The 13,731-nt window shown below is 53.8% G+C and overlaps 1 protein-coding gene across 1 annotated transcript; it reads right to left on the reverse strand.

The window, feature by feature from the left end:
- Nucleotides 1–11,397: 11,397 nt before the first annotated feature.
- On the reverse strand, nucleotides 11,398–12,748 carry CLDN2 (claudin 2). The gene has a single exon (XM_057370115.1). It carries the CDS (start codon nucleotides 12,575–12,577, stop codon nucleotides 11,882–11,884), a length of 696 nt encoding a protein of 231 aa, XP_057226098.1. The 5' UTR covers nucleotides 12,578–12,748; the 3' UTR covers nucleotides 11,398–11,881.
- Between the last annotated feature and the right edge of the window lie 983 nt (nucleotides 12,749–13,731).

Below are 13,731 nucleotides of genomic sequence, written 5' to 3' on the forward strand. Positions count from 1 at the left end.
CAAAATGAATTTCTTGTTAAGAACTCCTGATGGCGAATAAAAAGCTTTACTTCCTTAACAAAAATGTCAGCTCAAATGCTAAGCAGAAAGAACTGGTAAAGTTTGGAAAAAGCCCAGTTATCTGGATGTTGCTGAAGGAAAATTCTTTTCTCTGATCAACAAATTCCAGGGTGCAAACAGTTCATATGGCTCAATGACTGTTACCGTTGAAGTTCAGCATTCCACATAGATAAGGTAGCCTTTATCATTAAGTAGAAGTCAGTTGGCTCTGAAGGCCAACAAGTATATTTTTATAACCTAGAACCTCGATAATAAAGGCACTTTTCAACAGAAAAGGAAGCAATGTCTAAGCTAGGAGCATTGTCTGAAGCTGAAGACTCAACAATCTGTTGGACGGTTCAGTTAAAACACCTGCGCAGTACTTGTGGCTGCCAGAAAAAAAAAAAAAAAAAGGTTACATTTCTACTTTCAACCTGTACATGCTGGATTTTCACCTTGTTTTTTGGGACATCACTGCAAATGCACAGTGGTGCCTGGAGGGAACTTCATCTAACAGTGTTTCCATGTAACTCCTGACTGCAATTGTTTCTTCCCTTGGAATCAGCTATTCCTAGTGGTCTGTGCTGCACACAAGGGTTACACTGCATTTCTCTGCACTCKTCTGGAATACCCCACCTTCTTGGGTGCCCTTGGATAAGAGATACCAGGCTCTGCAAGTAGAACYAGTGCTGAGGACTATGCTCCATCTAAGCTGGAGGTGTCAACAAGGTCAAGCTGACCTGCATTCTGTATCAAAACCCCTTCCATGGAGGAAAAAAAGAGACAGATTATTGTCACAGAGTACTCATTTCTGAGGGAAACAGWRGRYSSASWSTRYRRRCAMKGMMAGSMWRSACAGGACAGGAAAATTAGGGAGGTGCTGTTCACCATCGCAGGGAGAAAATTCATRTGGCCAGGGCTTGGTTAGTGTTCAAGCKGGCCAGCACTGTGAAGGACAGCAAAAAGCACTTTTTAGAACATGTTAATAGTGAAAGGAGAATCAGAGATAACATTGGTCCGCACTTGATGAGGTCAGACACTCACAAATAGGAACAAAGCAGAGGTGTTTAATGCCTCCTTCAGCTCTGGTGATGGGCCCTGGGACCCCCAGAGCTCTGTGTTGGAGGACTGATTAGGGACAGGAAAAGCTCCCAGCCAAAATGAAACTTGTTTGAGACTTGCTGCTCCAGCTGCATCTACCTAAATCTATGGGGCACGATGGGATTCATCCCAGGGTACTGAAAATGCTGGCCCTGTCATCACAGGGTCTCTCCATTATTTTTTAAATCTTGGGAGTCTGGACAGGTCCCAGCTGACTGGAAGCTGGCCAATAGCCTAGTTTTCAAGAAGGAAGACTCTGGTAATTACAGTCCTTGTCAATCTCACTTCAGTGCCTGGTAAAAGAGCGTTATTTTTCTGGGCATTATTGAAAAACACTTGAGAGACAACACAGTCTTTTGGCTTCCAGCAAGGAGCAGGTTTCTGGCTGAGAAAATGTCTCTGGATAAGTCTCACATTCATTTTAAGTTTCGGCATGGGGGGGAGGGTGAGAGCTGTGTTTATTTATATATGCATGTGTGTATGTATTTCCAACTGCTCCCTTTCACGGCCCAGGAAGCCTTGCTGCCCATGTCCTGGCAGAACGAGGTGACCTGCTCCCACACGGTGGCACTGCTGGCCTGGCTGTGTCCCGCACGTGTCCCCGCTGCCTGCCCAGGGAAGGGACCGCAGTGGGGCTGCTGGGCTGTCCTGGGAATAGCCCAGTGGACCTTGGCATCTCACAGAACCGCAGAGTCACGGAATCGTGGCCCTCTGCAGCTGGCTGGTGGATCACAGACCGATCTGGGTCACCTTCTGCTCCAGGATCCTTGCAGGATTTTGGGGAAGGAGAAGGGCACTGGGTTACAGCAGCATTGAAAACAGTGTGGGGTGAGAACACTCCTGCTCATCCCTCGSTGGCTCAGGGCATTTGTGTGGCCGTACACCTCCTGTTGCTCCTGCTTCCTCTGCCTCAGCTCCTCCCAGGTCCCTCTTGTTTCTCTTCACTGCTGCCATGCTGAACCACTTTTTCCAAACATAAGCTCTCCACATCACCTCCAACAAGGACCATCCACATCTTTATCCTCAAAGCCTGCTCATCTCTCCCAACACCCCTATAATGCCTCCACAGCCTTTTTTCCCCAATGCTTTTCTTTGTGCCTGCATTCCTTTCCTGTTTGCCCAATGCTGCTGGGAATCCATCAGAGGGCCAGAACACAGCTCACAGGTGCAGTGGCCTTTCCTTTCCTGAAGTCAGGCTTTGGATTGTGCTGTAAATGGATCGGGTATCCAGGGCTCTGACAGGTGCGAGGTCTGGTTGTGTTTGTGTACAAACAGCTGTGGTCTTGCAGGACCAGCATGGCTTTTCTGTGGCCATGCTGGCCTCCTCTTGTGGCTAAAACCCTGCCTGGTTTGGGCTAGAGTGCCATGGTGCTGAGCTTCGGGGTTTGGGCCCTTCCACTCTGTGAGACACTCGGGCATCCATCGGTCTGATCAGCCCACGCAGCTGCTAAACTGGGTCCCTGCCTGTGTTTTCCTCTTGAGCGTGACTGTCTGTTTGTTAAATAATGTAGCGACACGAGGTTCCTTGAACTCAATTTATCTTCCCGTGTAGCCATGGGAACAGCCGGCAGTGGCGGGGGGTGACGCTGGGCTTGCTGTCAGATCTGTGCAAGGCTCTGGGTTAGGCTGGCCGAGCCCAGCTCCTTCTATTGATGCTGTCCTGCCGGGCAGCTTTGCTTTCAGGCTTGTTTTCTTAGACTCTTCTTTAGCCAACAGCATGACTGTCCTTTAAACCTGGAAAGTGCCGAGGATGACRGGGTATTTGGAGGAAGACAAGGGTTTGGGAGCAGCCAAATGTGACAAAGGGGAGCAATTGCACCCAAAAGGTTCTGCAACTCCCTATGCTGCCTGCAATTTATGTTTCATGGGAAGAAACTAAGRACAAGTGCAAGTAGTTCAAAATTGTTCAGGCCTGTGCCTATTTGCAGAAGTATCTTGAATCAAACATGACTTCCTCCTTTACAGCATAAAATGACTGGCTCCAAGCAGCTGAGGAGAGCCCACCCTCACGGTCATGCATTCCCTGTCCTTCCTGAAGTACATTCTCTCACCCAGGTCATGGGTATGGAGGAGAGGGTGTGTGGGTGGCCAGCTCAGTGTTGCCCCTTTGATCCAAACACTTCATTTTACCTGGAAAGGCATGAGGCCATGTGACAGAAACCAGTGCTGAGGTGGTATCACCAAATGTGTGTCGTGTGCGTTGCCTGAGAGTCAGAGTTGAGCAACACAGTGATGTGGACAGAGTGCCCCATCCTGCGTGCTGAGGGCTCTGCCGTGTCATTTCCCCCAGGGCTGCACCTAAACCTTACCACAGAAGGGACTTTATCAGTTGCTATTGGAAGCAGAAAGGACATGTCTTTATAGCTGTGGGATTTATTGCAGTCGTAGGACCTTTCTCTGAGTCTACCATCCCTACTTGGTTGAATCCTGTTTCATTTTCAACTCCTCTTATGAGATTTCAGAGCTGTTTCTGTGACCTCTCTTGACATTTTCAGACTGTGCTGTTTACTGTGTTTTCAGGTCAGTGCTGCAGGTGGGAACACTTGAGATCGAAGGTAGCTCCCTTATCTTCCTCCATTCATGGTTTGAAAGTAGCATTTCTTACCTTCATTCATGTTTGGTGTTTTGCTTCTGACATCTCTCCAGCTGGCCCTCAAACCACAGGCCTACTCCAATCATATTCAATTTTCAATGGAGCTGTTGAGGAGATTGAATCGGTAACAGGATATTGCAATGAGCCAAAGTTTTACTTTTCTGAGTGTTTGGGATGCTTACATTAGTTTTTATGATTATATGAAATACGGTTTCTGAAGCACAAAATAGCCAATGATCTTGGGGAGTATCCATGCTTCTGRCCATTCTAGGAAGTTTTATACCAAAAGCCAATCATCCTTTGAAGCATCTCCCTTGGGTGGGTGAAGAGACAGACCTTTATTTTCTTCTCCAAAGCTGCTTCTAAAGCAGGAAATGTCTACACCTCCTTCAGACTTGATCTCAATGTTCTTCACGGCACATATGTGTAATCTTAGCTGCTGCTGCTGCTCCTCCTCTTTGCATCTTTTTTTATTCCCTCCCATTTAAGTAGCTCTATGATCTGAACCTTATCCCGAACATACTTGACCTTATTTTTCAGAAGATTATTCACAGACATCCCCAGTGCTTTTCATGGCATGTGTGGAGCCCTTGGGCTAAAACCTGTCTCCTGGTTTATTCCTGCCACCCAGGGAAAGGCGAATATGTTCAAGTGATTGTCATGGTTTAACCCCAGATGGCAACTCAGCCCCACGCAGCCGCTCACTCCCTCCCCATCAGTGGGATGGGGGAGAGATTCGGAAAAGTTAAAGTGACAAAACCCGTGGGTTGAGATAAAGACAGTTTAATAAGTAAAGCAAAAGCCGTGTGTGCAAGAAGAGCAAAACACAGAATTCATCCACTGCTCCCCATGGCAGGCAGGTGCTCCAGGAAGGCTCCATCAGGTGTAATGGTCCCTTGGGAAGACAAACTCAGAATGTCCCCCCTTCCTCCTCCTCCCCCAGCTTTATGTGCTGAGGGTGATGCCATATGGSCTGGGATATCCCTGGGGTCAGTTGGGATCAGCTGTCCTGCCYGTGTCCCCRCAGCTCCTTGTGCCCCCAAACCCCTCAGTGCTGAGGGTGAGGAGCAGGAGAGGCCCTGGCTCTGTGTGAGCTCTGCTCAGGGATAACTCAAACATCTCTGTGTTAGCAACCCTGTTCCTGCACAAAAAAAAAAAAACCCAAACCCAAACCCAAACCCACACCCACTGCTGGGAAGGAAATTAACTCTACTCCAGCCAAAACCAGCACCRTGATGTACAGAAAACAGACACTCAGGCGCTGGTGAGGGGAAYGGGCTTTGCTGAATGAGGAGGTGGTGAGCAAAGGCCAGCTTTGATGCAAGCATCCATCAGCAGAGATTCGTGAGCCTACGGAAGCGTTCAACAGCCTGTGAACAGTTAGCAGGCTTCATATTCTCACCTCTCTGTGTCTGACATCAGCAGCAAGACAAAAATATATGCTCCTTACAGCAAGACATGGGTCTTTYGGCATTTCTTGAGCTGATTTGTTTTCCTCAGTGTGAGGAAATAACACATGAAGTAGTTCTGTGATGGAGCATTCCCTAAATGGATGTAGCTTGGCAAACTGCAGCTATTAATTTTCCTTAGATAAGCTGGTATCAGAGTACCTGGGCTTGAAACCTGGCACATCTCTGCTGCATCTTTGAAAGCTCTCTCAAGGATGCCTGTGCCAGGAGTTGCTGCCAGAGTAGTTAGGGGGGATTAAGTTGTGTAGTGGAGATAAACACCTATTGGAGGTGAGGAGGTCAGAAAGGAATCTTTGGAGATAAGGCTGTTGGGCAAAGCCTTCTCCTCCCAGAGCTCTCCGTGCCAGTACTGTGCTGTGCCCCATGAAGTCCTGGCAAGGCTTGGGGGTGACCCAGCCCATCCTGCCCTCGGTCCCAGCATTGCATGGGGGATATGCAGGGCCAGGCAGGGGTGCAAGGAGCCAGRGAATGTGTTTGCCCTCAGCTCACGCTGCTGCAAGCACTGTGGCTCTCGTCACCTCATCGCTGAGCTGGGAGCTTTAGTCCTGCATTTCCTGGGCAGCCTCCCTCTGCTTTGCAAAGATCTTCCATGGGAAAGGGCAGCTGCACTCAGGGACAGCTGAAGGTAAACTTGTCTCCTCGCATAAGACTGGGCTGCCTTTACTCTGTGTATTGCCCTGCTTATTCCTTTTTCTTCCCCATGAAGATTTTAGTCAGTACTGAAGTTGGGTGGATTAGCTACCTCTGCTAATCCTGTGTGGTAAAACATACCCATTTTCATCTGCAGAATCCCAAGGTAGAACCCTGAGCTTTGGGGAGGAGGCCATAACCCACAGCAAGACCCCTGTTTGTGAGCAGGTCCTGGAGCAGCTACAGGGAAGGTCTGTTCAGGAAGGTGGAAATTTATTGTGTTAGCAGCAGGATCCTGGCAGCACCCTGGCCTGGGCTGTGGGGACTTTGTGCTAGGAACCACTTTCCCCTTCCAGGGRCTTTGCTTTGCAGCATGGAGGTCCTTCCCCTTTGTCAAGCATGTCCCTGGACCCGAAGCTGGCTCTCCTTGCCTTGAAAACAAGGAGCTAATTGTTTTTCCCCCGATATCTCTTCCCTGCCGCCTCCCTGGGCAGCACGGAGCTGGAGCAAGCCTCGCCCCGGCCAGCAGCCAGGCCAGTTCACAGTCTGAAAACACCATTAAAATAAAGGGTGTTTGGGAAGGGCAGAAGGCTGTGGAGGAGGCATTTGGTTGTGGGAGGATTAGAGGCTCCCCATGCTCTCTGAAATGTGTGCCTGGCTTCTGCGGCAGCAGGGAAAGAACCAGAGGCAAAGAGCAGCGCTCTCATTCCTGTAAAAGTGTCCTGGAATAGCTCAAAGTGCACAGGAGCATCACAGTGGTGGATCCAGGGATAACTGAGGTCAGCCCCTAGCTCTGTAATGCCTGCAGAGTCTCTGGGCTTTTCTGTGCCTTGAAAAATACTGAAAGCTGGAATTGCGCCCACCCCTTCAGAAGAAAAGGGCTAAAAATCTGGCAAATGAAAATATATCTGATGGAGAAATCTTGGGAGCACCTGCCAGGTAGAGCTGGTGCTGTGGGACTTTGCTCCAGTGACCTGAGGAACCTAGAGAGACAGCTTTTCTGGGAAAGTGAGTTCGAGGCAATCACGCTGMTTCTGACGTGAGTCTTGTTCTCTTTCAGTCTTTTTTAGGAGGCTGGACATCCCAGAAATAGTTGTGTTGTGTTGTAAGTTCTGTGAAAAAAGACACCTGACTTGAGGAAAGATTAGTTTGCCAGTGTGGGAATAACTTCATCCAAAGTAAACCCTGAAATCCTGAGCAGAGACAAATGGCAACTCCAGAGCTGGTGAAGCTCACCTGGTTTCTCTGCTTCTGGGATGATYTGTTTCTTCCAGACTCCTGGTGCTTAGCAGAGAGCTTGGAGGGGCTTGGCTGTGCCTGGGGTCTGAGCCTCTTCTAGGTAGGAACCTTGGTTAGCAGCTGCCAAAATGCTGATACCCTCAAGGATGGAGATGACAGGATGGCAGATGGGATGGCTTGGGATGGCTCTGSAGTCTGGCTAAGGTGATTGCAGCTCAGTTTGTCCATGTAAAGGTGTTTGGGATCCCCTGGCCCTTCTTCCTTCTGTCCAGTGTGGTGCTATGGAACCATCACTTGGCAGTAGAGCTGTCGAGGGTGCTGGAYGATTTGTCTGCAATTCCCTAAACCAGTTCTCCAAAGCAGATTTTGGMGGTGGAGTGTGTTTTCACCAATATTTCTATAAAATCCCTGGAAGAACCTAGGTTTGTACCACTATAAAAGTGAGTCTTGCTCACTGAATTGGTGTGAGTTTGCTACAAGGCCTGTTCTTGCTGCTGCAGATTGCAGGTACGTGAGCTGTGCTGAGATCACTAACCTGAAGCTCTTCCAGCAGAGGTTAGACTCAAATTATTATGGAACAATCTGATTATGATGTTAATGTAATGCCTGGAAGATCAATCCTCTGTGTCCTCTCCACGGATATCAGGTTTTCTGAGATAAACACCTTTTACAACCCCTCTGATAGATTTCTGAGCTGCTGTTCAAACAGGAAGGTGCTTTCTAGCAATCTCTTTCAGTGCACCCAAAGGCCTCTGTCCCCTGCAGTGTCATGGAGTTCATTCTGCCCTGTCCCCCTCATATCTTTCCTTAAAGAGCAAAAGATCCTTTAAAGCACCTTTAAACACGTCCCTTCCAGGAGGCTGTGGAAAGCTGTGAGTTTGTGCACCAGCTTTTCCTCTGATGGAAGGTGTTTTTCCAAAGAGGAGCTCGTTTCTCCCCACCCCTCACCTCCATTGCAAGGTCTCCCATTAGGACCAGAAAAGCCAGACCCCAACAGCCTGTGTTGCCTGCCCTGACCCCAGGCAGAGCCATCCCCATGGCTTCAGGAGGGCAGGAAGCCTTTGGAGGTAAAATGTGAGTGCAGCTGCCAGCTGAGCTGCACAGATGGCCAGAGGTGAAGCCAGGAGGCTCTTGTGGGGTCTGGGTCAAAGCTGGGGTGGGARTGCCTCTCCTGTTCCCACCAGTGTGTGTGACTTGAGCCCAGCCTGGGAGTCAGGATTGGAAGTGTGAGAGCAGCCCCTCTCCACAGAGTGTCCTCTGCTGCTCTGGGGAAGGCTGCTGCAAAGCCATGGGCAATCTTCCAYATCAGCCCTGGCTGGCTGAGGGGCCAGGAGGCTCTGACACGGCGTGGGAGGCACTGGGAGTGCGCTGTGGCTGAGGAGAGGGTGGAGGAATGTGCTGGTCCTTTCCAAGTGCCACGGCCCATCAGGAACTTGGCCTGAATTTCCCTCCCCCTCCCATCTCTCCTATGTGAGCAATTCCTGGGGGCTGCGGGCAGGGATGGGCCCTCCCAGCACATGGCCTGATAGTCCCCATGGATCATTTGCTGCTTCTTCAGCTCAGCTGTGCAGCTGGGGGATGCCAGAAGGAGCTGAGCTCTGCTTTGCTGGAGGGCTCCAGGGAGGCAGGAGGTGTGTGATCCTGATGGGGCTGGGCAAACCTGTGCCCKTGTCCCTGCAGGCATCCCATCCCAGTGCTCTTACATGAGAAGAGGCTCCACTCGCACTGGGTTCTGCTGGACCAGGGGTGCTGTGGGGCAGTGCCTGGTGGGCAGGGGCTGGATGCAAGGGGGGCTGTGTTGTTTCCTCTCCGGAAGGAGAAGTCGTGCCTTTTTGCATGGTTCTCATGACCAACTGATGAGGTTTCAGCCCCTGATCCAGGGCTGGGGTGCACGGAGCGTTTATAATGCCTCTATGGCTTTTGAAGATAAGAGTACGTTAGTTTTATTGCTCCCTTTTTTCCATCCAGGCATCATCCAGAGCGACAAGAGGAGAGGGAAAGCACTCATTTCCTTATGGCAGGGCATTGGTCACTGTGGCCTGGCTCTCCAGTGAGGGGCTGCAGGGTTCCCCACTCTGCCATGCCGTGCTGCAAGGCAAGGGCTTGAGATGGAGAGACTCTTCCCCATCCACCCCCTTTCTGCCCCTGCTTTCCCCCTGGCTGCATCCCACTCTAGTCCTGACCTTGGCTGTGCTCTCCTGTGCCTTTCCTGCAGGGAATCCTGGAGATCCCTCAGCTCTTCCCACTGGTGAGGGGCGAGAGGCCATCTGAGGGGCTGCCTCTGTGCTGTGCTGGCCGGCTCAGCTCCATCCCTTCACTCACGCTTGCCATCAGCAGAGCTGTCCCYGGGGCAGCCTGGGCTCCTGTTCTCTCTGTCCCTAGGCTTGGCCACATCCAGGCTGCCCTCACGGACCTGGTTATCAATAATGAGGAACGTGGCTATTGCAGGAGGCAGAGATAACCACTGCCCCCACATCCATGCACCCAGTGTCCTCCCCTCCCCTTCCCCATCCTCCTTCTCAAGAGGAAAATCTGTGTCAACCTGCCTTACCTTGCCCTGTAGCCAAGTTCTACATCTTTGGGTGCTTTCACATTGAAGGTCAGGAAAGCCAGAGGGGGGAAACGTTCCCTCCCTGAGCCCTTGCTAAAGCAGGGGCTCCCCTGGGGCAGAGCTGGCRGCACGGGGGCCTGGGGAAAGGCTCACCCCTGTTCCAGTGTGATGGGGGTTTCTGTACCCAAGCTCTGCCTTTGCCTGTGCCAGCTGCACTTCTCCTTCCCTTCTGCTCCTTGAATTAAAGCATTAATAAACCCAGCACCAATCAAGCTCTGAACCAAACATTTCAAATGCTTCTTTGTTTAATTAGCGCAGCCTCTGCCCGCAGACAGGGGTGGGAGGTGAGGGGCAAGGACCCAGTGCCCAGGAATTCCTCCTCTTTAAGGTGTGACCTTTTGTACCAACCATTTTCTCTCCCACTCTCTCCACCAGCTGCCCAGAAARGAACATTTGTGGTCAAAGACCCTCAGAACTTGCAGCATCTCCTGGGGGGCTGCAGCCAGCAGGTGAAGCCTCTTGCATGCCCCAGGGCTCTCATTTCCTCAGGGCAGGAATAAATAACTCATCTGGTCCAGGGCTGAGGCTCTGCTTTGTGCCTTGGCCATGGAAATGGGGTCGCTGGCCTTTGCTTGAGATCCACCCTGCTCCTCTCCAGTAATGAGAGGATGGGTSTCTGTGCAGCTGGGGATGCGTGTCTGTGCAGCTCCTTGCTCTCTGAGGAGGGGAGAAAGCATGACCCAACGTTATCAGGRGCGTCTTAACCCCACAGCAAACATGATTTCACTGGTGCAAGGGTGACGTTTGAGWGGGGAACTTGGTGCCTTCCTCTCCRTGACCTAATCTAAATTGTTTTATGAGGGGTCAGCAGGTAGATCAAGGCCTCCTGCTTGCTGGGAGACAGGGAGCCAGGGCGAGGGGGTCCCTGGGTGGCCCTGTGCTGTGGCACGGCAGGGCAGGGGTTCTCTCATGTGGGGCAGTGGTACCTGAGATGGATTAAAATGTGCTTGCTCCTTGGTGGGCTGTGRGGCTGGGCTGCCTGCACCTCCTCTCCTGCCATGCCCTGACACGTGCCCAGCATCGCCCAGTGCCACCAGCAGCCTGTGTGAATGCCATGCTGCTGCTCCTGTGCAGGGCTGCAGCCACGCAGCCTGTCCCTCCACAGCCTTGGCTCCTGCCTGCCCTTCCCTTGCAGCTTTCCACTGTCTCACTGGTGGGATTTTCCCCTCCCAAAACAGCCCCTTCAAGGACCTCAGGGCTCAGGACCTGGCTGTGACACCTCTCTGCAGCTGTGYTGGGCTGCTCAGCCTCCACCGTGGCTAGCAGCTGCCTCTGGTCCTCRGGACCATGTCTGCCACAGGGGTGCCAGTTCTCACTGGGGTGGGGGTGTGGAATGCCAGGGCTCCCCAGCACCTGRGGACTTGGACGTGTCACACACAGGGACAATGAACCCCCCCTATCTCATCACACCTGCACTCCTAGAAGCAAGAAGGGCTGTGGGGACAGAGGGAAGGTGTTGGCTGCTATTATTCCACAGGGAGCTCTGCTTGCCCCCGCTGGCACCTGGGCAGTAGTGGTGCATGGCAACGTCCCAGCGTGGTGCCCAGGGACAAACTGTGCCAGGGAGTGGCCCTCCTCCCCCCAGCAGTGCCCCTGCCTGCCTGGCTCCTGGGGGGCAAAGCCACGAGCTGTGGGGTGGGGRAAGCAGCCCAGGGGCACCTTTCACACCTTGGCCCCCACCACAGCCCCCCTTGCTGGCCCCTACGTGCCGGAGAAAAGCTCGGATACAGTCTGGCTAGAAAGACATATTTATTGCGACATCGGTTTGCAACCGGCACTCACCCCCCCAGCAGCGACTCCAGACCCACGCACATGCCCTTGACCCTGCTGGGATGCCTCCATGGCCAGCGGGCTGGTCCCTGGGGCCACAAGCCCACTCCCCCCGTCYAGGCAGGTTCATTGGGGCTGCAGGCTGGGGTCCCGCTGTGCCAGGGGCTGCCTGCGAGCTGGCAGCATGGAGTAGGGAACAGAAGCCGGATTCAGGGTCCTTCATCAACGTAAGCCACCGGCTGGGATCTCCAAGCAGTCACAAGGCTCTCAGAATCCCAGGGAGAGAACGGGGTCACCCCCCCGAGCACGTGAGAGGGCTGAGCACGGGCGATGCCGCCGTGTCCACTGCTCTTACCGCGTTCCCTTGGTGCCAGCCCGGACACTCTGGGGAGCCGGGAGAGCTGCCAGCCTGCTTCCCACCTGCAGCCACTACACGTATCCTGTCAGGTTGTAGGAATTGACTTCRCTCTTGGTCTTCTGCACCTGGCTGACAGAGGGCCGGGGGCTCTTGCTYGCCAGCAGCTGGGGCTGGTGGGCGCTGGAATAGGCGATCGTCGGCTCCCGGGSAGGGCAGGAGGCGCAGAGGATGAAGCCGCCGATGAGGGAGAGCAGGGAGGAGATGATGCCCAGGTAAAGAGCCTCCCCGAGCTCGAACTTCATGCTGTCGGGGAGGACGGGGTTGCGGAAATCCCGCAGCACCACGTGGATGTTCCACACCAGCGGGATGAAGCAGAGCAGCCCCCCGAGCACAAAGACTGCGCCCCCYGCCACCGCCAGCCGGTCCTTGCCCGGCGAGCCCTGGCTGAAGACGGTGCACCTCATGCCCACGACGGCGAGCAGGCAGGCCAGGGAGGACACGGCGCAGGAGCTGACCATCAGGGCTTGTGCCGCCTGGATGTCGGCGGGCAGGTTGAGCAGGGAGCTGTAGATGTCGCACTGGGTGATGCCCGTGCTGTAGGTGGCACACTCCATCCACAGCCCCTTGGTGAAGCTGACAGCAGTCACGATGCTGGAGCCGATGTAGGCGCTGGTCTTCCAGCTGGGCAGCAGCGTGGCCGTCAGCGTGCCGATGTAGCCCAGGAAGGCCACGGTGTAGCCCAGCAGCTGGAGCCCCATGGACACCATGGTGGGGGCTGGCTGTCACCTACCCAGGGCTCGCAGCTCCTCTCCCAGGTCCCTCCCGTGTGCTCACGTTCCCATGGCCCTGCGAGAGGCTCCGCTCGCAGCGCCGCAGCTCCACCCCGCTGCCGGGGGTGCCGGTTTTGTGTGGGGTGGGAGCTGAGGGGAGGTTACCTGCCAGAGTGGAGAGCAATCCCTCCCGATTAACGATTGACCCGAGCCCGTGGAGGAGCGCCAAGCGCCCTTTCACCTCCGCTATCTCCCCAGCCGGGCTCCCGAGGCAGAGCAGCGCTGCCCAGGAAGGACGCCAAAGCCCTCCCCTGCACTGACGCCGCGGGCAGGGATGGAGAGCCAGCCGCTGGTGAGGGGAAAGTGCCCACTGCCTTCCTGGAGGTTCCTTGTGTTCTGTGACCCGAGCTGAGGWAGTCTAAAAGCTATGGCTGAACCATCTGATTTGGGATCTGCTGGAGGCAACTGTGCAGGTGCCGAACCTGAAGATCTCCCAGCTCAGGAAAGGGGATGGCATCTCATCCCCATCTGCAAGGGGCTCACCCAARGCTTCTGCAGTCACCCATGACCCACCCCGAGCTGCTGAGGCTCCCTTGGGACAATGGGACATTGCCACCTGAGGTTGAACCATGGATATCAGCGTTTCTGTGCTGCTGGGGACAGCGATGGAGAGGGATGCGTGTGATGGTGACTCTCCCCAGGAGAGCCTGGAGGCCCACAGAAGGCAGAATTACATCAGGGCTGGSATTTCCTTCGGGATGGTTCCTGGAAGTGCCCCAGTCAAGCGGGGTGACCTGTCCTGAGGAGGGGTGAGCAGTTWGGGGTGCAGCTCATACTGAGTTTTTCTGCCGGTGCCATCTCCCGCCCACAGCCCTGCTCACGGGTGGGGTGGTTGGCAGAGGTGGTGGAGAGGGTTGGTTTGTTTTCCCTTTGCTTTGTTTCAAAATTCCTTCTCCTGCRGTGCCTTGCGAAACCACTCTGAGCCCCGGCACCGCGGCCAGTGGCCTCCCTCACCCTGGGAACGCTCATGGCTGAGCGCGCTGCCACCACCCAGGGCCTCCCCTCTGCTCCTGTCCCCCTCTTTGCCACCCCAAATGCTTGGCACCAAAGTTTCCCAACTTTCTGTCTCCTCCTGTGTGCTAACCAAGACC

The sequence above is a fragment of the Malurus melanocephalus genome, unplaced genomic scaffold, assembly GCF_030028575.1.
Source record: "Malurus melanocephalus ecotype Western Australia unplaced genomic scaffold, MMel_1.1 scaffold_120, whole genome shotgun sequence".
NCBI lineage: Eukaryota > Metazoa > Chordata > Aves > Passeriformes > Maluridae > Malurus > Malurus melanocephalus.